The 24,122-nt window shown below is 37.9% G+C and overlaps 1 protein-coding gene across 1 annotated transcript in view; it reads right to left on the minus strand.

Annotated features, from left to right (window-relative positions):
• ETFA (electron transfer flavoprotein subunit alpha) overlaps positions 1 to 23,360 on the minus strand; it is a 70,647-nt gene extending 47,287 nt beyond the window's left edge. Inside the window, exons 1-8 of the mRNA XM_043921811.1 lie at positions 23,195 to 23,360; positions 12,371 to 12,517; positions 10,102 to 10,183; positions 9,917 to 9,999; positions 6,374 to 6,473; positions 5,232 to 5,342; positions 4,485 to 4,586; positions 3,239 to 3,307 (exon numbers count right to left, since the gene is read on the minus strand). Of these exons, the coding sequence (XP_043777746.1) occupies positions 3,239 to 3,307; positions 4,485 to 4,586; positions 5,232 to 5,342; positions 6,374 to 6,473; positions 9,917 to 9,999; positions 10,102 to 10,183; positions 12,371 to 12,517; positions 23,195 to 23,233 (733 nt within the window). The 5' untranslated portion in view covers positions 23,234 to 23,360. The remainder of the gene's footprint in view (positions 1 to 3,238; positions 3,308 to 4,484; positions 4,587 to 5,231; positions 5,343 to 6,373; positions 6,474 to 9,916; positions 10,000 to 10,101; positions 10,184 to 12,370; positions 12,518 to 23,194) is intronic.
• Between the last annotated feature and the right edge of the window lie 762 nt (positions 23,361 to 24,122).

Genomic DNA, 24,122 nt, shown 5'->3' on the forward strand with positions numbered 1-24,122 from the left:
GCAGGTCAATCCCCTTCATTTCTCTAAGATTTTAGCTTCTGGGTCTTTGCTACTCCCTCCAATACTAGTCTTAATACTTGAAGACTTTGACACCTTGGCTCCTCAATTCTTTGAGCAATCCTCTTCCAGTCATCTTACCCTTCATGCTACCTCAGCCACAGCCATGGTCATATCCTCAATCTGTCCATTACCAATATCATCAACAATCTCGATTTCCAAAATCTCTCTGTGATCTCCCCATTCCAGCTGACCCCTTTTAGTACCTGACTCCAACAACCCTCTGACCCCACTGAGGTCTATAATTCTTTGCACTATCCCTCTCTCCCCTTATGTTCTCTCTTCTTTCTTTACCCAGTTCAGTTTCTATTATCAATGACTCTAAGCACTCCTTTGCATATGCCTTCAATTTCCTTGCCCTCCTCTTATATCATCTTATTTCCAAATGGTGGAAAACCTCCATCTCTGGTTACTGACTAAGCAATCTTTCTCCCCTTTGCATACCTGTCCTACTACATACAGTTCAGCATGACTGGAGAAAAACCAATACTCAGCCATATTAACTGTTTTGTACTTTAAATAAATAGGCCTTATTTCTCTCAGACTGTCCTATATTGTAATTTTGTATCTTTCCTCTCTCTTCAAACTTCCAATATTCTTTTAACATTCTGCTTCCAATTGCACTAAAAAATGGAAACCTGCTTCAACTAACACATTCACCCATCAATTTGCAGCTGTGTTCATATTCTCTCCCACTGACTCAAGAACATCGCTCCAGTAACTCTCATCTCACGTATGATTAACGTCTCCCTCTTAACTAGAGCATTCCCATCGGCATATAAAGCATGCTATTATCTTCTAATCTTTAAAAAGTTCCTCTGCTGGTCCTGCTCCCCCTCTAGCTACTGTCTATTTCTCTGCTCTACCATATGGTTAAAAGCCTCTAAGGAGTCGTTTGCATTCACTGTCTTCATTGCCAGGCCTCCCATTCTACTTCTAAAAACTTTTTAAGTAAAATATGACACACATACAAGTAAAGCACACAAATCACAAATGAACTTAGCTCATGATCAGCTTCGATGGCTGATCATGAAGTAAATACAACCATGTAACTACTTATAAACACTCCAATCAGGTTTGTGCCCCCACTACCCACTACTACCATTACTAAAACTGCTCAAAGTCACCAATGACCTCTAAGTGGCTGATCAATGAGGCACTTTTCGGTGCTCATCTTCCCTGACCTATGGGCAGCATTTGACATAGGTGATCACGCTTTGCCTTACTGAGACACTTCACTTAGATTCCAGAACATCAGACTCTCGATCCTGGTTTTCCTGCCTTACTTTTCCATTTGTCTTTGGTCTTCATTCTCCTCTTCTCCCCTACCTCTTAATCTTGCAGCATCTAAGGCTTAGTCCTAGGACTTCTTTTACATCTACACTCTTGGTGAATTCATCCAGTCTCACAGTTTCAAATACCACCTAAGTGCAATTGATTCCCAGATTTCTATCTCCAGTCCAAACTTTCGAACTCCACATTTCTATACCAACTGCTTAACTGACAATTCTCCTAGGGTATCTGTCGTTAGACATGTCAAAACTTTGTACAGCCATTTCTTGGTATCCACAAGGGATTACTTTCAGAACCCTTCCAAGGACACCAAAATCCAAGGATGCCCAAATCCCTCATAATGGAACAGTATTTGCATATAACCTATGCACACTCTCCTGTATACAGGCATACCTCAGAGATATTGGTGGTTCAGTTTCAAACCACCACAATAAAGCAAGTTAAGTGGATTATTTTTTGGTTTCCCAGTGCATTCATTGCTGTTTAGTCACTAAGTCATGTCTGACTCTTTTTGCGATCCCATGGACTATAGCCTGCCAGGCTCCTCTGTCCATGGGATTCTCCAGGCAAGAATATTGGAATGAGTTGCCATTACCTCCTTCAGGGGATCTTCCTGACCCAGGGATCGAACCCACACCTGTATCTCCTGCATTGGCAGGTGGATTCTTCTACCACTGAATCACCTGGGAAGCCCCTAACATACTATTTTATTATTTACTAATTTACTATGTTTACTGTCTGTAGTAAGCAGAAAAATGGCCCCTCCAAAGATATATTCACTTTCTAGTTCTCAGAACTTGTGAATATTACCTGTGTGGCAGCAGATATGATATAAAGTTAAGGATCTTGGGAGAAGGCACTTATCCTGGATTATCTAGGTGATTTTTAAATGTCATCACATATATCCATGTAAGAGGGATGCAGAGGGAGACATGATACAGATAAAGAGGAGAAGGTAATACGAAGACGGTGGCAGAACCTGGAGTGACGTGGCTGTAAGTCCAGGAATGCCAAGGCAGCCTCTGGTAACTGGAAACATATTCACTCCCCAGTAGGAGTGTGGCTCTGCCAACACTTTGATTTCGACGTGCTTCTGGCCTCTAGAACTTTGAATCATTTTGCTCATTTTATTCACTGTTTTTTGCCTAGCTCCTAAAAATAGTGCCTGTCATATAGCAGACACTCAATAAATATTTATTCAGTGAATGAATAAATGAAATATCCTCAGTCAAATACCATCATCTGATTATAGAGTCAAGATTACATCTTTATTCAGACAAAACCATAACTATTTCTATGGGTACATATATTAGGTAATATAAAGCATAAAAACCAGAAAGTTATACACGAAACTCTCAAAAAGGGAAGAACAAACTAGACATTAAGAATACACTCATTTATAGTTGTATAATTAAAAACGAAAATATTTTTAATGTTCTGATTTTTTTCAAAAACCATCATTTCATTCTTAATACACTTTTAATAACAAGATCTATCTTCCCTATAAACTTTTAAAATGTTAAATGTTAATTTCTATTTGTATGAGAGATTTATGTTGGGCTAGCAATAAAGAGAAAAACAAGGACATTCCTGAATCTGAAGTAGGCAATGAAATTGACATTTAATTTTTTTTAATGGAAAAACTCCTAAAATTTGGCAAACGGTAAGAGTATCATATAAATAATAAAGAACAAAGACAACCTTTCCTCACTGAATGCTACACCATTTACGTGGAGATTAAGAAAAACTGTTTCAGACAGAAAAGTTGAAAACCAGAGAAAGCAAAAAAATCTGCAGCTTTGAGTGATTTATATACAAATGAAAATAATGAAGAAAAAATATTTCCAATGAAATGGAAATATTTTTCTAGTAAGGAAAATAAACTTACCCGCAGCATGTAGTTGATCTGCCAGATCATACAACAACTTAAAGTTCTCTCCACTCTTCAAACCCCGACCTCATTTAAGAAGATGGGAAAATAAAAAAAAAAAGAATTAAGCAAATATAAACTCCATTCTGTAAAAATTTTGAACTTCATATGCATGAGTGAATCTTCATATTATATAACTGCCACCTCCTCTATAAAGCCTTTCCTAAGTTCTCCAATGATACTCTTGCACTTTTCCAATAAAGCATTCAACACTACTGTAATTCTGTAATTAACTAACTGGTTAACTAGCAGTATAATTAGTCTTTAAAATCAGTCTTCCCCACTAGAACAAAAACTCTTTAAATATAATATTCATACCTATCTTGGTCACTGCTATATTTAGCAATACTTAACTGAATAACTGAAAGAAGACATTCCACTAGACTTTAAACTCCTTAAGAGCAAGAATAATCCGTTTTTTCCTCTCTGTTTCTCCAGCACTTTGCAATGGGTCTGGCAGAGAACATATACCTAATAAACATTTATTGAAAAAATAAGTGAATAAACTAGTCAGATATACCTTTCTGAAATATAAATTATTTCCTCTCAATGCCACTTGCAATAAGAGGTTGTTTGGTAGCTTAATTATTTCATTTGATGTTTAGTTTGGAAAGATTTTTCAATCATAGCAGTCACTGTTTTAAAAAGTCAGCAGGCTATGAAATATGGGTCTTTTTGTTTGTTTCTTGGGGTTTTTTGTTTGTTTTGTTTTTAAATAAGAAGCATGATGTACAAAAAGAAGCAAGTCTTATGCAATATTAACAGCTTTCATATTAAATGTGAAAAAAAAACTTCAAAAGAGTTATCCATAGAGACTTGGACTGTGCTGCAAGACTTTTAAAATAGAGCAAAGGATCACACAACACAGCCCTGAGATTCCAATCAGTCCTTTCTTTGCCTCAGAAGTTAACCACACTCTTCAGAATAACACAGGAGTCAGTCAAAATGACAAAGATACCAAGTTGCAAAGCTATAGAGTTGAGATTTGTACCATGCTCCCCCTGGTGCCAATGAAACAGATTTGCAACAGAAGTCCAAACTATTAAACTCAAGATTTCCTTTTCCTAATAGGTAAAATGGGACTAATACTCACAACTTACTTCTTACATTTGAAAAAACACCTGTGCTCCATTAAAATTAAGTATTAATAAAAGCAAAGTATTTTAAGTTTACATCATTTTTAAAATTACAATATTCGACTTACCACCAGACACCACCACTTTGGCACCTGTGAGCTCTGGTCGATCACTTTTTGTTAATTTCTGGTCAAGCCATTCTGATATTCCCACTGGGGAAATGCTTGATGCTGCGTATATTGATACATATAACAAAACAAACAGTATGAGTTCAAGGACTACAGTAAAAATAATTTTTTAAGAGAAATACACAAAGAATTAATCACAGGAAATTTAACTTTGTTAGTGTGATTTTTTATTTTTTGCTACTAATTTCATGCTCTTTGATTTTTGGAAAGACTTAAAGGGACTGGATTCCGGCCTTCACTGTATTAGCTATATGACTTTTGAGAAGTCATTTAATTCTCTGAGTCTACCTATAAGACTGAAATAACCCTTTCTCTACGGGGTTTAATAAGATACTGTATATATTAAAGTGTTAACACCTTCCATAAGTTTACTATTATTATAGTCTCCCATTATATTGAAGTTCTTTTATAATAAACAATGAGAGGAGAGTAAAAAAATCCTTACATCAATATAACAAATTAATCTCAATGCACCCCACTCCTACCCCTTTGATATATGCCAAACTATCACAGTACAAAAAAATAATATAAATATTTCTTACTTTTGCATAAACTTGGGAATATCATTTATTTAGATGAAGCTCTCAAACAGTCTGCATTAGAAATTTAACTAGAAGTAATCTCTTATTCTAATATAATGTCTGAACTAAAAATAAGAAACTAAGGCAAATACAAACGAACACTCACCCTTTTCTGAACTGGCACTGCCTCCACTTGTTGCTGCAGCTTCAAAAGATGTTCCTCGGACAGAAAACACCTTCACTTTCTCATCACACTTCACTGTACATACAGCATTTCCTGAAAAGCACATTTATTTTTAAAAACAACCATGAAAGGCAAAAAAATCCCCCAAGTATTCCTTTGAGGTTCAGAATTTACTTCACAAAGATAAGGAAAAAATAACTGTAAACCAGTTAGGTTTTTTCTACCTTTACTAAATATAGGAAAAAGACTATAACACTGAAGAACATATCAGTGGCTATGTAACCTTGGATGTCTTTAAAAATAGAACAAGTGCTGACCTGCATGGAAGAAACAAACTGGAAAAGGCTGTCACACTAATCAGGTACATTCTTCCTAAAAGGAATATAAACAAAAGCTTTCTTCTCCAAAACAACATGATCACTAACTTAACAACATGAGCTGCAATAACTTAATAAAGACAAAGCTACCATGCCTGCTAAGGCAAGATAATAAGTGAAAACATGGTAGGGGCGTAGAGGACGGGAAGTGTGCCGCACCAAGATTTTAAAAGTATTTGAGACATTTCTTATGGATTAGCAATTACATTAAGAGTGACCTAAACTATGACCAAATACTTCCCTTTAAACACTACTAAAGATGAGAGGTTTGATTTGAGTTCAATCAGAAAGATCAAAGAGTTCATTGCCTTCTCCAGCCCCACCAGAGACCAGTGTGCTTAGCAAAAGATCAATCGACTAAGACACTGAACTGAATTTCTTAATGCAGACAGAAATGAAATAGAAGCAGCAAAGACGACTGAAATTATTTTTAAAAAAACAGAAAGTTTTCTTTTCCAAGTGCCACTTACAAAATATACTGAAAAGAAACCTAATTTTTTATCACTGGAAAAATCTCACTCTGTACATGGAATGACCAGGAAGGAAAAAAGTATGTTTTAAATCTATCAGAGAGAATGTCATATCACGGTCCAGCAGCAATTCTAACACTAAGATCTAACAGTAAGATTTTCTTCGGGAATCTTTAGGATGATCCATGCTTCAAAATCCTATCTTCAAGATTAATTTCTGCTTTTAGAATTTTCAAAAATTTAACATTCTGATTAACTGTTTTCCTTGGGTACTCACCTGCATAAATGGTTCTCACAAATGTGTCAGGTGATTTGATTGCAATGATGTCAGAAATAGGGGCAACATCAAGTTTGGCTGCTATTCTGGGCAAAAGGTTCTAAAAGCAAAATAAGTACTGAGTTACACAATACATGATGATGGATGGCTGTAAAATATTAGCAGTAACATTCTCTAAAAGCAAATTCTGTAGAAACTTTATTTTGAATATTTTATATTTCACATGCATCTTTAGACATACCGCAACTTCAAGCACAACTTTTTGGATAGTCTTTGAACATAAGTAAGAGTCGATCATTACTCTAGCTACATTAAGAGTTTTATGAGTTTATAGCAATAAACTACCTTAACTCAGTACATTGAATTATGAGATATGATATTTGCTTTAATGATCATCATTTACAAAGTGTGACAATCATAGATTACTGAATTTAGATAAGATAGAAAAATAATTAGAGTAGTAAAATTCTCAAATACTAAAAAAAAAAATCCTTATATGTTTACTTAATGTACATGAAAGAAAAAATTCCAAATCGGACATGTTCACCTTTTTAAAAAGTGATGTTGCATTAAAAAAAACCTAACCCAAGTGTCCATCAATAGGGCATGAAAGTGAAAGTGAAAGTGAAGTCGCTCAGTTGTGTCCGACTCTTTGCAACCCCATGGACTGTAGCCCACCAGGCTCCTCAGTCCATGGAATTTTCCAGGCAAGAGTACTGGAGTGGGTTGCCATTTCCTTCTCCAGGGGATCTTCCCAACCCAGGGATCGAACCTGGTCTCCCGCACTGCAGGCAGACGCTTTACCGTCTGAGCCACCAGGGAAGCCCTCAATAGGGCATAGGTTTACAAATTATAGTAAATCCATATAATTTAAAAAATGAGAAAAGTAAAGCACAGCCTTTCTCTCTCTCTCTCTCTCTCTATATATATATATACATACATATACACACACATGTATATGCTTTCTCTGTATATGCATATAACATCTCTGGAATAGATACATGTGGTAACTTTACTCCCACTATCAGGGATCATTGGGCAAGCCCCAATAACTCCAGGGCTTAGTTACTTCATCTCACAGTAAGAGGAAGAGAATCTCTATGCTTTTATTCTAAATTTCTTGGGCTCTAAAACAGAATCAGTTAGTGAAGAATGAATATGCATACTTTCTAGATGCAAAGGTTCTCTTAGATGATGACATCATCTAAGTGTAATTTTAAAAGTGAAGTGTTGCTTTTATCACACAAATAGAAAGGGTAAAATTCCCCACTGCTTTCTACACAGAGCTTACTCTACGGCATCTCCTAAACTCAGTACATGAAACCAACTCTAGCAGGTGAACTTTCATTGTAACAGCACTCAAGTTCCTCTCATTCCATCCCCAAATCTTCTCTGTTCCTCTAACAATTCTCTCAGGACTATCCTCTAATCACTCCTTTATTCTGCATCCTGTCACATGCATACACAACTATTGGCACTAACATGTATTTTGTTTTAAAAGTTTTAATATACATATTTAACCTTCAACTAAGTTTATAAGCACCCCGAGAGCAGAGGCTGTGTGTCTCCACTTACATCCCTACCCTGTATCTAATAAACAGTTCTATATAAATTGATGCCAACAAGTATTGAAAGCTTGAGCCAAATTTCCTCCTGCTACATCCTCCAACTGTAAAGATTTTCTAATACTCAGTCTATTGTTACCTATATTATATAGCGATTCCCTTTCAACCATAACAACAGAGCTACTGAAAAGTACCATAGTTTATAAAATCCACAATCAGAAAAAAAATTAAGATTTTATAGGAAATAAAGGGCTTGGGAAAATAATTAAAATGCCATTAAACATAGTTCTAACTTGGTAAATAAGAGGTTTAGAAGATACCTGCTTTTAAAACAAACCAAATCTGTCAGCACTTAAAGCCTGCTTCAGTAAGTAACTCTTTCCTTGAGGCACCTTCTTTAACTGTTCAGGAAATATGACTGGAATATTATTACCTGGCTGAGCAGATTCTCACACAAATTTTGTGATATTCAGACTGTGTTTCTTTCTAAAGTTTTAGAGTTTTTTTAAATTCCTTGAAATTTAATACTTTTTGTACTTCTACTATCCCTTATTTCATTTTAGCACATCTTGAAAACAAAATTTACCACAGCACTTAAAGGCACACGTCTCAATGTCCTGAAAGGATGGATGGTAAACAGATACATCTCAACACTATCTGACAGGCTAAACCACATGGTTTCAGGGAAGGAGAGGTAATAACTAACAGTGTTCTTTTGATGCACAAAAAGATGGCAGTTTTAAAATTCTAGATTACCAATATAAAGTTGTGGTATCTTAAAAAGACAATCGGTGAAGACTTATTATAGAGCAAATTGTTTAGTTTCACCTGATGGACTCTTCCTCATTCCAAATCCATTCAGAAGCTGCAGCACCAGCTATACTACTATTATGTAACCTTTGTTCTCAAAACACCCACACAGCAATCAAAGCCAGAGTATTAAAATCTAGCGAATCAGCTACAACAAATACCCTTTCTTGGTTTAACACTTTTTTAGGTGAACTGTCATCACAGAAACTCCAGACTCACAAAACTGTTTAAATCATCTAACACAGACACAAAACCCTGAGAAGGACGGGTCCCCAGTGATCTTTTAGTCAATGCTGATCTGCAACATCCCAAAATACAGCAGCTGGATGGCAAGCCTCTGACTTAACCATCTGCAAGGAAAGTGGAAACTGCTATAGAGAAAGCCCATTCCATCTTTCAATAGTTCCAATTGGTAGATTGTAGACATCACCTGGCCAAACTGCATCATGTTACATATCAGAAAACAAATTTCAGGAAGGTAAATAACTCAGGCAGACCACTACCCATCTCATAGCACATTCAGACATATCACAATGCATGAGATCAGATTACACTTCTCTTTACCCTAAGGATGTCTTCAACCACTACACAGTCCTTTCCAAATCTCTCAAACAGATAAACTTGGCCTTTCTAAATATCCATCAGTCACCAAAACAAACACAATGGACATGGGTTTGGGTGGACTCCGGGAGCTGGTGATGGACAGGGAGGCCTGGCGTGCTGCGGTTCACGGAGTTGCAAAGAGTCAAACACAACTGAGCAGCTGAACAGAACTGAACCAAAACAAATCCATTTCTTATAATGGGTTACTAATTCAAATGGCGTTCACACAATGAGACATTTCCACATTGTTATTTAAGAAAAATATGTTTAAAAATAGGGCTTTCCCCATGACAAAATCTGAAAATCTGGAAGTGGCATTATAAAAAATTATGACAAAGTCTCAAAAGAACAGAGTTGTCTCTATGACCATAGCTGAAAGACTGGAGATAGCATTTTAACAGACATTATATCAAAATCTTGAAAGAATAAATTTTAGCAAAACTATCACATTAATTCTGAAAGCCAGAATTAGCTATCTAAACAAAGTCTGTTGTACATTTTCAGCACCATGAAATCTAACCCTTCCAACTAGTGACATCAGATTCCACATTGTAAATCTTCTCACCTTTCCAAAGGCAGACGCTCCAGCACAGATGTGTGTGTGATTAAACTGCTTCTGAGTTGCCAAAATCAATGGTGTCAGTTCCTCTGAGAATTAAACACATTTGATAAACACATTTCATAATATCTTCATAGTCAGATATTCAAGCATAATTTAGACATTAATTTTTTTCCACTGGAAAAGCTCACCTGGAAGGAGGCCTTTGTATGCATCATGCTGAGCCACCAGAACTTTTGCTACACCTGCTACTTTACAGAGATCTTGTGCCACCTATGGATAAAAGTTTTTAATTATCCATCTAACAGAAAGATACTAATAGAGCCACCCTTACCAGATTCAACAGAGTATAAAATCTTAATGGCCACTGTAAAAACTGTTCTTACGAGAAAAAGGGCTACTTAGGAATAAACGAAAATTATTTAACAAAGAAAATCTTAAGCCAATCGATCTTACGGTCTACTGACCCTAAACAAAAATTCTTGCTTTGAAAAAAGTACAGATTGATAAACCAAAATCAACTTAGCTATCCACTCAAATGTAATTGTTTATTGTGCTCTTCCCTTTTGCTCAATGCAAATATAAGTTCATCATTTTAGAAATGGTTAGGTTCTTTCACTCGTAATAATGACAGAGTCAATACATTTCAGACATTTCAGATTTAAGGTTCCTAGAACTAAAGAACAAGACTTAACCACTCTGGTATGCAAGCCACTGCACTTTATCTGACAATAATGATTTCTGCTGATACTAAAATCAGTGATTCTGGGCCATCGAGAAAACCATATAGAACCTTAGAAAACTATAGAGAAAACAGTCCACTGTCAACCCCTGAGTTCCTGCCCATCAACATAAATTTTATCTATAATGAAGCAAAATATTTTCTATTTTAATTCCTCTTTTCTCTTGTTTAGAATCAGGATGGGGTTCTGGGAAAGCTCTTTGACCACTCAGATTTTCTGTATACAGAAAGTCATTAGAATTCCTCCTTTTAAATCTCTAAGTACAGCATGACTGTTTCCTGTTTTAGCAGAAACACGGCAATCATATTCTGGTCTACCGTCTTCTTGTTTACCTTCCTACTGATTCACTGATGAGTAAACATAAAAGGCCACGCCTTCTGCCCTCCTTTAATGGAGGTAAGGTTCCAACAACATTCACTCAAGAAAGAAGGCAGTGCAAAAGCAACTCTCCTAATCAAGTATTCACTGGCAGGGGATACTGTACTATCAAATCCATCTCTTATTTCAGGCACTACATAGAAAAGTTACTTGCTGTCCATGATAAACAGCTATATTTCAGTATAAAACTGAAATCTGCCTGGGTTATTAACAGAGTCTCTATATACAGGTACTGACTTTTTCTTTAAGATTAGAATGTGACATGATAATAAGACTGTAACTGAAGAAGAGATGATTTGTTTCAATTTTTCTCAAAATATTATAAATAAAACAACATCAGATATCTTCCAAGTTATATTAGATTAATTAAAATCACAGTTAAAAAAAAAAATCAAATCCAGAACTTCTATATCTGGAAGTAGGGCAACCAAAAAGATAGTTTAGCTATCTTTTATAACTATGCAAGAGTCAACAGTTGTTAGCAGGATTTAGGTAAAGAAATCCACATAAGCACACACCTGCTTGAATACATTATTTTAAGATACCAATTGCATGTAAGAAATTGGCCAAAACAACACTAACTGAACCTGCGCTATATCACAAGCTCTGCATCAATGCCATCTAAAAAAAAACAAATTAAATTGTCTAAAAAGTAACAAGCTCTCTTCTGGATTTCTTCCCCTGAGGCCCAAGCCCCCAACTACACAACTGACTAATCCTGTATGGTGTGAGAGGCAAACGGTGGCTCAAAGTGGGTAAGCTCAATGAAAGCATGATCTCAACTACACTAAAGTCCAAAGGTACAGACTCTGCAAACGTCATTAGAGTTCCTTTTCAGGGGGTTCGTTTACAAAGCGGTCATTGTCTTATGTCAACAACCAAACAAAGAACATCTTCTAGTACCAGGTATAGTTTTGGGAAAGTCCTTGCATTTGAATTCTTACACCAATTAAAAATTAACACCCATGATACTTTTTCCAGATTTACCACTTTCAGGAATTAAAAGCAATTAGCAAGTATATTCATCAATACTAAAAAGGGATTGGCTATTAACCTCTAAGGGGACTACAAATATTATCTCTCTACTTGGTACCTGATGGCACATGATGGTGCCAGTGGAACTAAATCAAGTATTCCACCTCATTTCAAAAGACAAAATGCCTAGTGAGCAAATCTTTTAGTTTCTTTTTCACACACAGTAATGGTTGTGAAACTGACCGTTTAATGAGGTTTAGGACCCAGTTTGGGCTACAGTCCTCATTATAACTCTCTGTCGCTATCTTTCCCTGTCTCTTGATGGCGATTTTATTTGCTATGGTTGACCTTAAAGATTTCTCACCTTGTCACATTTGGTTCCAGCTACTAAACAGGACACTTCACCTCCAAGACGTTTGGCTGCAGTGATGGTATTTAATGTAATGGGTGCAAGGGTATCATTTGCATGCTCAGCTATCACCAGGGTACTCTGAAATCGTAGCAATGAGGTCTAAAAAGAGAAAAAAAAAAGGAAAATTATGTTGCAATATAATTTTTTTTTGCTCTAATTGGTAAGCAGGTGTGCTTTAAAGAGAAGTGTATGCAATACTCAGTTCTATAAATGTATTTATAAATACTTGGTCAATAGCAAAACTGGGCTATTTATATCTATCACTCTATTACTGATATTCCTGCCTAATAAAAATAGAAAATACAAATTAGTATTCTACTGTTAGAAAAAAAAATATTTTTATTATTTCCAAACAACTTTCCCACTAATCTATGCTCAACAAGAAACTGATATATGTATCTGAATTTAAAATCCTTAGAACACATTCTCAAACTAGGTGTCAGCTACCAATTACATTCACTTGCACCCAATACTACTAAAGAGCACAGTATATCCAGGAATAATGATAATGTAATCAACTACTAATGTTCTGTTGCTTCAGGTAAAATGAATTACTTAATACCAAAAGAACTGATAATGTAAATATGTCTTTACAATACAACACTACACAGCAATTCTGCTAAAGTTTCAATTGCTTAAGCTTTTGGACTGTATCCTGGAGCCAGTTAAAATCCTTCCGCAGGTACTGTGGACTGTTGAGAAACCACCGTGCAGTTCATGGTCGTCTGAAATAGTTTCAAACACCAGAAACAGAAAGATGAACAAGAATGGTCCCTGCACTCAAAGTTTTCAAGGGAAATAAGGCTTGTTCACACACAAGTACAAGACAGAATAGTTTCCAATTAGTGAAGAGAGCCAAAATGTTGGCAGCTGCAGATCACAGATAATCAAGCGGAAGAATGGAAAAAGTTTAGGTGTTCTGACATGTGAAAGGATAAGGAAGCATACCACTGGCATGAGGAAAGGAGAAAATCTGAGAACTATCCTTGTGGAAAATGACAATGAGAAAAAGAGGCACTAATGATCACATGTCAAGGTTCAGTGGTTTGACTGAAAATGTACCCAGAGCTTGCATTTTATAAGGAGGGTATAAATGAAGGGAAGCCAGGCACAGGACTACAATGCTGGTCACGCAACTAAATCAATAGAATACATATTTTTTGTTTACTATATTGTACATATCCTAGTAGCTCAGATGGTAAAGAATCTGCCTGCAGTGCAGGAAACCTGGGTTCAATTCCCGGGTTGGGAAGATCCCCTGGAGAAGAGAATGGCAACTCACTCTAGTATTCTTGCCTGGAGAATTCCATGGACCATGGGATCATAAAGAGTTGAGCACTACTGAGCAACTAACACTTTCATCTTTTTATTAATACTTAGGCATACCAGTTCAACTAGTTTCCATAATCATTTGGGTTACCAGAAATTTTTTATGATTATAAACAATGCAGAGATGAACCTTCTCAAAGCTCTCTGCACTCTTCCTCAACAGATGAGATATCCTTTTAGTCCAGTAAGACTAAAAGTTCAGATTGGAACTTGGCCAGGTTACTTCAGCTGCTCTGCTTTCATAGATGACTAAGTCAGATTCTGTACAATGTTCAACAAGATAGGGGCCCCTCTTCTCCTAAGCTTCCTACCTCTACAACTGTAACCCATTCCTTCTCCTCAGCCCTCTAAGCCTCCTCGATCTTTGATGAACCAATCCCAGAGCTGAGGGCCATAGAGGCCAGAGCACGCATTCAGGGGTATAAATGCTTCCGGAGCCACAGAATGAGGATGGGAAGAGGACACTGAAGAATAAACCAGAGGACAGAATTGCTACATTGTTTATTAGTGGATGACATTTATCTTTTTCTTCCTTTTTTTGTTTACTCAAAGTGAGCAAGAAAGGGGGAGAAATGGAGACTTCTGTTTTTGCTGAATCAAGTCTCTGTTTGCATAGCTTTTACGTTTTTACAATTAAAAAAAATCTCACAGGAGGTAAGAATTTTTATGGTTAAGGTTAGAAATCTTTATGCACATCTTAAGATTCACTTATGACAAAATCCTAGAAGTAGGAATGTTAGATCAAGAGAGAGACACACTTTCAAGGCTTTTAACACTGATTGATGCAAAATATTCTCCAGAAAAGTTGTAGCAATTCACAATCCCTGAGATGGCATGAAAGTTCTTAGAAAGCAAACACCATGCCTGTTCATTTTTGTATCCTCATTGTCTAGAACAATGTTTTTTCCGATAGACACCTGTAGAATTATATGGTACTTCTTTTTTAATCAGAAGAGCACACAGTAAAGAACTGTGTAATTAGGATCCAATGGCATAATTTATGATTCAAATCACATTTAACAAGAATTGCCAGTAACAAACTATTTATTACCAATATATATCAGACACCATATTTTTGATTATGCTTCACATATCATTTACCATAAAATTTATGAGCTTTTCATCACCATTTAAAGAATAAATCCAGGATTTGGTGGCAGAAGGCCCATATTTGCTATAAATTATAGTTCTATAATAAGATAAATTGGGTAGTTTCCTAAGGAATTGTCAAGCTTTTCAGAACTTCCAAGGGAACACTGCATATTCTTCTTAAAAGGCTATTCAAAAATGTTTAAAGAATAAACAACAACAAAAGAATATATAAGAAACTACTCAGTCCATCTATCTGACCAGTCTTTACTAAGCACTACACATATCCTAAGACACTTCACATTACTTTACCAACTGACTCCTTTATAGTTTAATAGTAAGGTTTTTTTCAATTATCTAAGACTTCTTCTAATTCAAAGTTCTACCTTCTATTCTCACATACCACCTAAAGGGAAGCTGCAGAACCTAAACATGGTTATGTAGCTTAATTCAGCAATAATAGCTGTGTGTAGCCTACAGCAGAAGAAATTGGTCTGTGGCCTTTAAAATGTTATTCCTTAAACCAGAGCCCTGTTTCTTCATCTTCAAACCGAGGGAGACAAACTAAACCGGTGGTTTTTACACTATACTCCATCCAGGGAGGCACCGCATCTATGAGGCCCCACCACATAGAATAAAGTGAGCACCAGGCAGGCAGGCTGCCAGAATGGTCGCTCACTTTGCTTTAACCAAATTAACCAAACTAATATTATTGAGCCCTCTGAAAAAGAAAGGAAAGCAAAAGTCACAGTCATGTCTGACTCTTTGCGACCCCATGGGCTACAGCCTGCCAGGCTCCTCTGTCCAAAGAATTCTCCAGGCAAGAATACCAGAGTGGGTAGCTGTTCCCTTCTCCAGGGGATTTTTCCCAACCCAGGGATCAAAGCCCTCCACTAAGAGTAAATCGTATTTAAAACTCAAAAACCCTTTATGATGTGGTACTACTACTACCTTGAGTTTACATATGAAGGAACTGGAACTTAGTGGCTACAGACCTAAGAAAAGAACCAGGTTAAAGTCCAGGTAGCTGGACTCAGATCTGAGGTGTGTAATTAACAGTTCTCAAAGCATCGCCATTTTTAGCTGTTTTATATATGGGTCATTCCTGTAATATTTCACCTAGCAAATACTCTCCTGCTAAAAATAATAGAACTGGTCAAAAAGATGACTTCAAAGGCCTCTTTTCCAGCTCTAAAAATTCTACAACACTAAAATTCTATTTTAAATACAAGTGGTGTAGCATATCACAAAAAGATTAAAAAGTACAGGTCCCATTACTGAAAAGATTTTTAAATGCAAGTTGTTTATTACCTTGTGATCCACTGCATCTGTAGACTTTTGGGCCCCCTTTATTTATGAGGAAAAAAAGAAGCCAAATCTTCAACATTTAAAGATAACTTGAAATATGCAATACAGTAGCTGCTCAGAAAAGAATCTCATCTCTTCAAAACACTGCTACTTAAATTAATTAATGCAGACTGGTGCCACCACCCATTTTCAGTCATCAACCCTTTTGTGTGTGCGTGTGTGTGAAAGACGTTTATTGGGGAGCACTCTTTGCTCCCCATGAGGCATCAAGGAAATATAACTGGGCAGTGGAAGAAGCTGAACTGCAATACTGCAATGCAGCCACTAAAAAGCTCTCAGCTGATCTCACAAGGGAACCCTGGAACTAGGATGGCCCATCAAGCTCGCCCAGAATTGAAGCAAGGGGGCTGCAGACTTTAGATGCGCTTTTATTTGGGTTTTTTTTTTTTTTAAACAATCAAACTAACATGACTGATGCACTTTTATTTCTGTTTCAAATTCAACCCTTGAAATAATACCATGTTTAAAAGGCAAGATATGCATCATATAAGAGACCTCCCTGGTGGTTCAGCGGTTAAGATTCAGGGGTTGGGGGTTGGATCCCTGGTGAGGGGACTAAGATCCCACAAGCCCTGAGGCCAAAAAACAGAACACAGAACAGAAGCAGTATTGTAACAAATTCAATAAAGACTTTAAAATACTTTTAAAAATTCCTTTAAAAAAAAAGAGCACATACAGTAAGTACTGAATTAAAACAAAAGGTAAACAGGTGATTTAAGATAGCCAAAACCCAAAAATGAAGTGACCTTTTTACCTAAAGAAAATACTTTACCCTTACTATTACTTCATCACCTGCTAACAACAGTTGTAGTTCACCTAAGTTCACAAAGTAATTTCACAGGTTTCTCCAGCCCCCTAACTAGATTAATTCTCTCCTCCAATACCTATTCCCCAGACCCTATACACCTTTCGTGATCACTCGTAAGATAATGTGTTCAACGTCTGTCTTCCCCAGTCTGCTTGAAAGGCACTGGGCAGGGACTAGGTCTTTCTCACTCTCCATTGTGAACTCAATATCTGTCTTTGAGAATGATACAGAGTGGGCATTCTGTGAATGTTTAGTAACCAAGAGAGAATTTTCCCCCAAAATGATCAAAAACTAAAAAGCAACCATTTTTCTGTTATTGATAACTTAATTATCTAAGCACTTTAATATGTGTGTCTACCAAGAACAATACACAAACATGCTAAATCACTAGAGATACTCTATCATACTTTTTTTTTTTTTTACTGATTTTTGGCTGCGCTGGGTCTTTGCTGCTGTGTGTGGGCTTTCTGTAGCTGTGGCGAGCAGGGGAAACTTTGTTGCAGTGTGCAGGCTTCTCAATGCAGTGGCTTCTCTTGTGGAGCACAGGCTCAGCTGCCCTATGGCATACGGGATCCTCTGAGACCAGGGATCAAACCAGTGTCCGTTGCATTGGCAGGCGGATTCTTAGCCAATGAACCACCAGGGAAGTCTTCCCACTCCACCATATTTTTAGGGAACTTATCTGAACTTACTGATTAGACTTAGTTCCAAGTAGTAAAGTGAAGTTCTCTTTTACGTACCAGCTGCATACCCTTATTAAGTTGACTGGCCTTTAAGAGACAGTATTCTTTTCAAGGATAGGGCTTAAAGAGATTATCATCTTCTCTCCTCCCTCTCAAGTCTAGACTTCTTGAAAACAAAGTCCTTACTCACAATTTCTTCTGCCTCACCTCACTCCTGAACCTTTACTCACAGCAAACTGGCTTTCACTTCCACTCAACACTGAACACAATCTCTTCAAAGTCATCATCAACCTGGGATAGCTAAAGTTCCATGAACACATTTTCGTCCTCTTATTCAGTCTTAACAGTTTTGATCCTGCTTGCTTTTCAGTCTTTCAGGAGCAACCAAGGATTGCTATAGCTGATAAGTCATGTACAACTCTTGCAATCCCATGAACTCTAACCTGCCAGGCTCCTCTGACCATGGGATTATCCCAGCAAGAATGCTGGAATGGGTTGCCATTTCCTTCTCCAGAGAATTTTCCCGACCCAGGGATTGAACTCACATCTCCCGCACTGCAGGCAGATTCTTTACTGTTGAGCCTGGGAAGCCCCTTTAACTATATGTTCTTGTAGTGAACTACCACAGGAGTTGGAAGAAAAAAAAGTTGGGACCCTAACTCCCTACTTTATCCTTACAAACCTACTCAAAACATAAAGTTTAATAAACATAATCTACCTCCCCCACCACCTTTGAAAACTAAATGGGGTTAATGGTAAATGGGAGGAGGTTTGTTTAACTCAAAAATTAAAAAGCAGAAACAAACTATAAAATCTTTCAACTTCTACTGAAAAAGACAAATAATATATAATTAGTTACCCATTCCTATTTTAATGTAACTTTTGTAATTTTAAAATGTATATTACATTTCTGAACTTTAAATTACTTTAACCTCTTTAGTAATAAAATACGGTAGCTTTTAATCATGACTAGAAATGTCATATGACATTGACTATATTATTAAAAACACAATTTACTTCTCTTTAAAAACAGACAAGACTCTTAAAGTAGACACGTTGGCAGCAGCATAATTTTACTGAATTCACCTCACGCAATAAATCTTTCAGTACCACATCAAAGTTGGCTTTCTCTCTTCCTTCAAAAGAAATTAAAATCTGCATGTGAATTACAGAGTTCAATCTCATTCATCAATGATAAACCATGGACTCTGAAAAATGTCATGTTCCTTCATACCAGTTTCATAGCTTCTGAATCATAATAGATGTGCCTTCGTGTCTGGGAATGAATACAGTAATAGGAAGATTCAAATAACCTTGAAAATGTTGCTGTACTCTCTGTGTAAAATATCTCCTTGGTATCTTGAAAGTATAAGTCACTCAGTCGTGTCCAACTCTTTGCGACCCCTATGGACAGTGTAGCCCACCAGGCTCCTCTGTCCATGGAGTTTCCCAGACAAGAATACTGGAGCAGATAGCCATTCCTTTCTCCAGGGGATCTTTCCGACCCAGAGATGGAGTCCAGATCTGCATTGCAGGCAGATTCTTTACCAAAAGAGCCACCAGAGAAGTCCCTTTGGTATCTTACTAGTCAACAAATCAACCTTAAATGCAACTGAATAAAATAATACTAATAATTCAGATTAATATCCTTGCAAGAATATTAACTACCTATTTTCCTCTTAGTGTGTTCCTCAGCTCTTTGTTTTGGATGGAAAACACTTTCATTAACAAGTAACACTGAGGAGCCCCCTCCAAAGATGAAGGACTTTGCTCAAGGCCATAAATAAGCCAAAATGGAAATGGAACTTAGATACCGAATGTGAGTCATTTAACTTACATTCTAACAGCTTAAGGTATCTCTTTTTTCACTAACTGCAATGAAAAACAAATATAAAATTTACCATCTCAGCCAATTTTAAATATCTAGTTTAGTAGCGTTAGCTATATTCACCTTGTCATGATAACAGCTTAATTTTTTAAATCTTTTAGTAGATTAATATATTATTAAACATATGACTTTGTAGAAATGTATCTTTCTAAATTTATTCAGTTAACTACAGAACAATTTTTTTAAATTTCTAGAGTAAGGAGTCAGATAAGCCATTTTGACTTAGAGTACCATAGTGTAAGCAAACAGGCCAGATTGAAGGGACTTGCACTTCAGAAATCTGGCACACCTTGAGCACCAAAACATTTAACAGTAGTAACGGATCATAACTTACTGAATGAAGCACGATTCCATGAGTTCATAAATAATAATACAAGGCTAACAAATGCAGAAGGAACGATGGAATTAGAAAAATCACCATTTTACATCACAGCAATCATTTCTCAGGGAAGACGCATCACCAGATAAGACCAGTGAGTGAAAGGCTGATGAGAAACACAAGAGTTATAGTCTCAATGTATATTCCCATAAATTAGTTAAAAATCACAAAGGGAGGAGTAGTAATTTGACAGTGGAGAAACCTGGTGAATAACACTTTAGCCAAGTAATTAACACCACCAACAATGGAATAAACCAACATTATGAGCCTCCTAGTATGATCCACTGAGAACACAATACCACTTCTGTAATACTCCTGCCAAAAATACATAACTTGAAAGTAATCAGAGGAAACACCAGACAAACATAAATGGAGGACAGTCAACAAAATAGAAGGCCTGGAGCCTTCAAAAATGTCAATGTCATCAAAGCCAAAGAAAGGCTGAGAAGCCTTCTAAGAAAGACTGCAGAGAGATGAGAACATTAAATGCAAGGCCTGACTCGACTATCCCAGACCAGAGTAAGAAATATGTTACAGAAGCGAACTGGTACTTATAGAAATGAATAAACCCCAAGGTCCTACTGCAGAGCATCAGAGAACTATAGTTAATATCCTGAGATAAACCATAATGGAAAAGAATATAAAAAAGAAAGTATATATTTGTATAACTGAATCACTTTGCTATATAGCAGAAACTAACATAACACTGTAAATCAACTATACTTCAATTTAAAAAACAATAAAAAATACTGCTACAAATGATTAACAAGACAACTGGTAATACATGAATTGATATCTGTAGATCAGATAATGCATAGTATTGTATCATAGTTAAACTTGCTGATTTTGCCAATTTTATTGTGCCAAAGAATTGATGCTTTTGAACTGTGGTGTTGGAGAAGACTCTTTGGAGAATCCTTCGAACAGCAAGGAGATCCAACCAGTCCATCCTAAAGGAGATCAGTCCTGAATATTCACTGGAAGGACTGATGCTGAAGCTGAAACTCCAATACTTTGGCCACCTGATGTGAAGAACTGACTCACTGGAAAAGACCCTGATGCTGGGAAAGATTGAAGGCGTGAGGAGAAGGGGACGACAGAGGATGAGATGGTTGAATGGCATCACTGACATGAGTTTGAGTAAACTCCAGGAGTTGATGATGGACAGGGAAGCCTGGCATGCTGCAGTCCAAGGGGTTGCAAAGAGTCGGACACGACTGAGCAACTGAACTGAACCGAACTGTGGTTATGAAAGGTGCATACGCCTTGTTCATAGAAAATACACTAAAAGTTTTAGGAGTAAAGGGCATGTCTGCAAATGGTTCAGAAAAATAACAGGATGAATATATGAAGAGAAATAAAGCCAATGTGCCAAACTGTTAACAGCTGGTGAAATTCATCAAAGGGTTTTGAGATTTCTTTGTGCTATTCTTGAAACTTTTCTGAAATTTCTAAATTTTTAAAGCTAAATATGTATGTATATTTATGTATTCATTCTAGAAGTGTTCCCGCTATTTTCCTATATCCTTGAAATTCAAATCTCTTAGATGTTTCCAATGACTTTGAAGGAGTTACTTTACTTAGCATGACTTTAAATTCTGAAAATATGTCATAAAGGTCAAAGTCTTTGGCAAACCACAGTAAAGATTTGGAAATACTGTCCATGTATATTGGCAAACTGTGTTTATAGTGATTACTTAAGTTAGTCATTCCATTTTTTTTTCTGTTGAAGTGAAGTCGCTCACTTGTGTTGGACTCTTTGTGACCCTGTGGACTGTAGCCCACCAGTTCCATCCATGAGATCCTCCAGGCAAGAATACTGGAGTGGGTTGCCATTTCCTTCTCCAGGGGGGTCTTCCTGATCCAGGGATCGAACCCAGGTCTCCTGCATTGCAGGCAGACTCCTTACCATCTGAACTACAGGGAAATCAACAGTGAAATCAAATAACTGAGTTAATAACTATAAAATAACTGAGTCCTAAATGCCCCCTCCACAACTATTTCTCTTCGGCCAGACTCCTAACCTGTCCACAAAACTACCTTCTCATTACTGTATATATTAAGAGTGTCACTCTGTTACCTGGGACTTTTTCCAAATCCATGACTTTAACTTGTTTATGTCTGGATCCGCTGAGGAAAATATCTGGAGAAAGACTGAAGGCTGACCTGAAGGATGTGGGTTTGAACTCTGTGTGTATGAGGGGGAGGGGGAACGGAGGGTTGGTGTTTTGTTTTTTTTTAATGAAACAAAGAATACACAAGAAAAGGACCTACAGATATCTAGAAAAATTGCTAACTATGTGTCAAGGAGAAAGTCCCAGCAGGATATAAGAAAATATGCGTGCACAAGAAAGTTTCTGACCCAAGTTTAGCAATCTTGTCACTTAACCTAACTGTAAATTAGAAAACCTTCAGAATCTACAATATAAATTGTTACTTGACTTGTAACTGGTCAATCTCCAAATACTATTGTCCCATAGCGTTAGACAAAAACATATTTTCTATCAGTCTTTCTCATAATAGAAAAATGTGGTAAACTCATAAGTTGTAACTAATAAAGCATCAAAAACTTAGCGCTACCAATAGTTCCCCAGCTACTTAACCAACAATCTGCTGGATTAAAAAAAGCAAATTGGCCAAAGTTGTCAATACAATCACCTAAACTCACCACTGTCCCATACACCACAGAGCAGACCAAGTTTCCAAAACCACACCGCCCCTCGCCCCCAGTACTTGACAGTGAGTGGATTCGAGCAGCCATAACGAGCCCAGGGAAAATGTTTAATTCTTTCAGAAACGTCACCTTCGAAGCTGAACTCAGGTTTTTAATTTTCTACAAGAAGGCATCATAGCGGCGACATTTTCCTCCCTCGGGTAAAGATTCCCCGGGGACGCAGATGCTTGCTCCCCGCCAAAGGTGGAAAACCTGGCGGCCCAGCAGTGCAAAGAGGAAAGCTGGAGGGCTGGAGAAGGGCTGCGAAGAGGACGCGGAGGAGGGGCAGCGGGAGCGCAGGTTCGGTACTTTGAGCTGACCTCGACCCCCAGCTGGAGACCCGGAAGGAGGCAAGGGGAGGCCCCAAAACTTTGAACCCGAGTCCCAGTTCAACCTGGGCCTGCCAGAGCGAGGACCAGCTAGGTCTGGGGACGGCAGTGACCTTCGCCCAGACCTTCACAGGAACAGCAGATTAAGGCCGGACCGTCACCGGGCTCGGCCCTCCCCGCCGGGACTCACCGCCCGCCGGAGCTGTCCGGGAGCCACGGCTCGGAACATAGTCTCTACACCAGTTCGTCTCACGGCAGCCGAGAGTGAACCGAGCTGCAACCTCTCCGCGAGTCACCGTAAAGCTCGCGAGACGCGGGAACGAGAGCTGGCGCACCAGGCGATCGGAGAGAGCGCGAGCTTAAGGTTTCTGCCCGCCGATTGGGCGGTCGCGCAACCAACCGGGAGGGCGGAAAGTTAGGGGCTGGACTCGGGAGTGGGACCAGAGTGGAACTGTGTTAAACAAGGAAAGGCAGGGGCAAAGCGGGGCCAGTGCTGGTGACAGTAGCTCAGACGGCCTGCTAGTCCCAGCGTGCAGCGCTGTTACACTGGACTGATGACGTCACTGTCCTGGCTTCCCAGGCCTCTCGACGAAGTCCACCGCTCAAGCTCTAATTATTCGTCTGCCTGTTCATTTGATTACAGATACCAGTGCTAAGACCTGCAATATGCTAAACACATTTTTCAGGTCAGGGTAATACAATAAAAGAATGCATGAAAGGTTGACTTCACCAGACTCTGAAGGAAAACGTATCATCACTATTACGGAAGGAATGATTCCTGGAATTGGTGATGTTTGAGCTGGGTTCTAGGAGGAGGACAAACAGGGGGCCCAAACGAGGAAGGAACAGGACCGGAAGATCCCAGAACAGGGGGCAGGCTGCTGTGTGCTGCCTATAGAAGGAGGCAGATTGGGAAATGTCTAGAATTGGGGTGTAACATGCGGCCCCACCCAGGCCCTCTTATCTCCCCACTCAGCCCAAACCACACCTTGGCTTCAAGCCCATGACTGCTAAATCCCTCCTGACCTTTGGATCCATTTATCCACTTGGCTACCGGGCAGCTCCTCAGGATTTTCTCAACACCTCAGATGCACACATTCACAACTGACTGGGAATTC

The sequence above is a fragment of the Cervus elaphus genome, chromosome 13, assembly GCF_910594005.1.
Source record: "Cervus elaphus chromosome 13, mCerEla1.1, whole genome shotgun sequence".
Classification (NCBI taxonomy): Eukaryota; Metazoa; Chordata; class Mammalia; order Artiodactyla; family Cervidae; genus Cervus; species Cervus elaphus.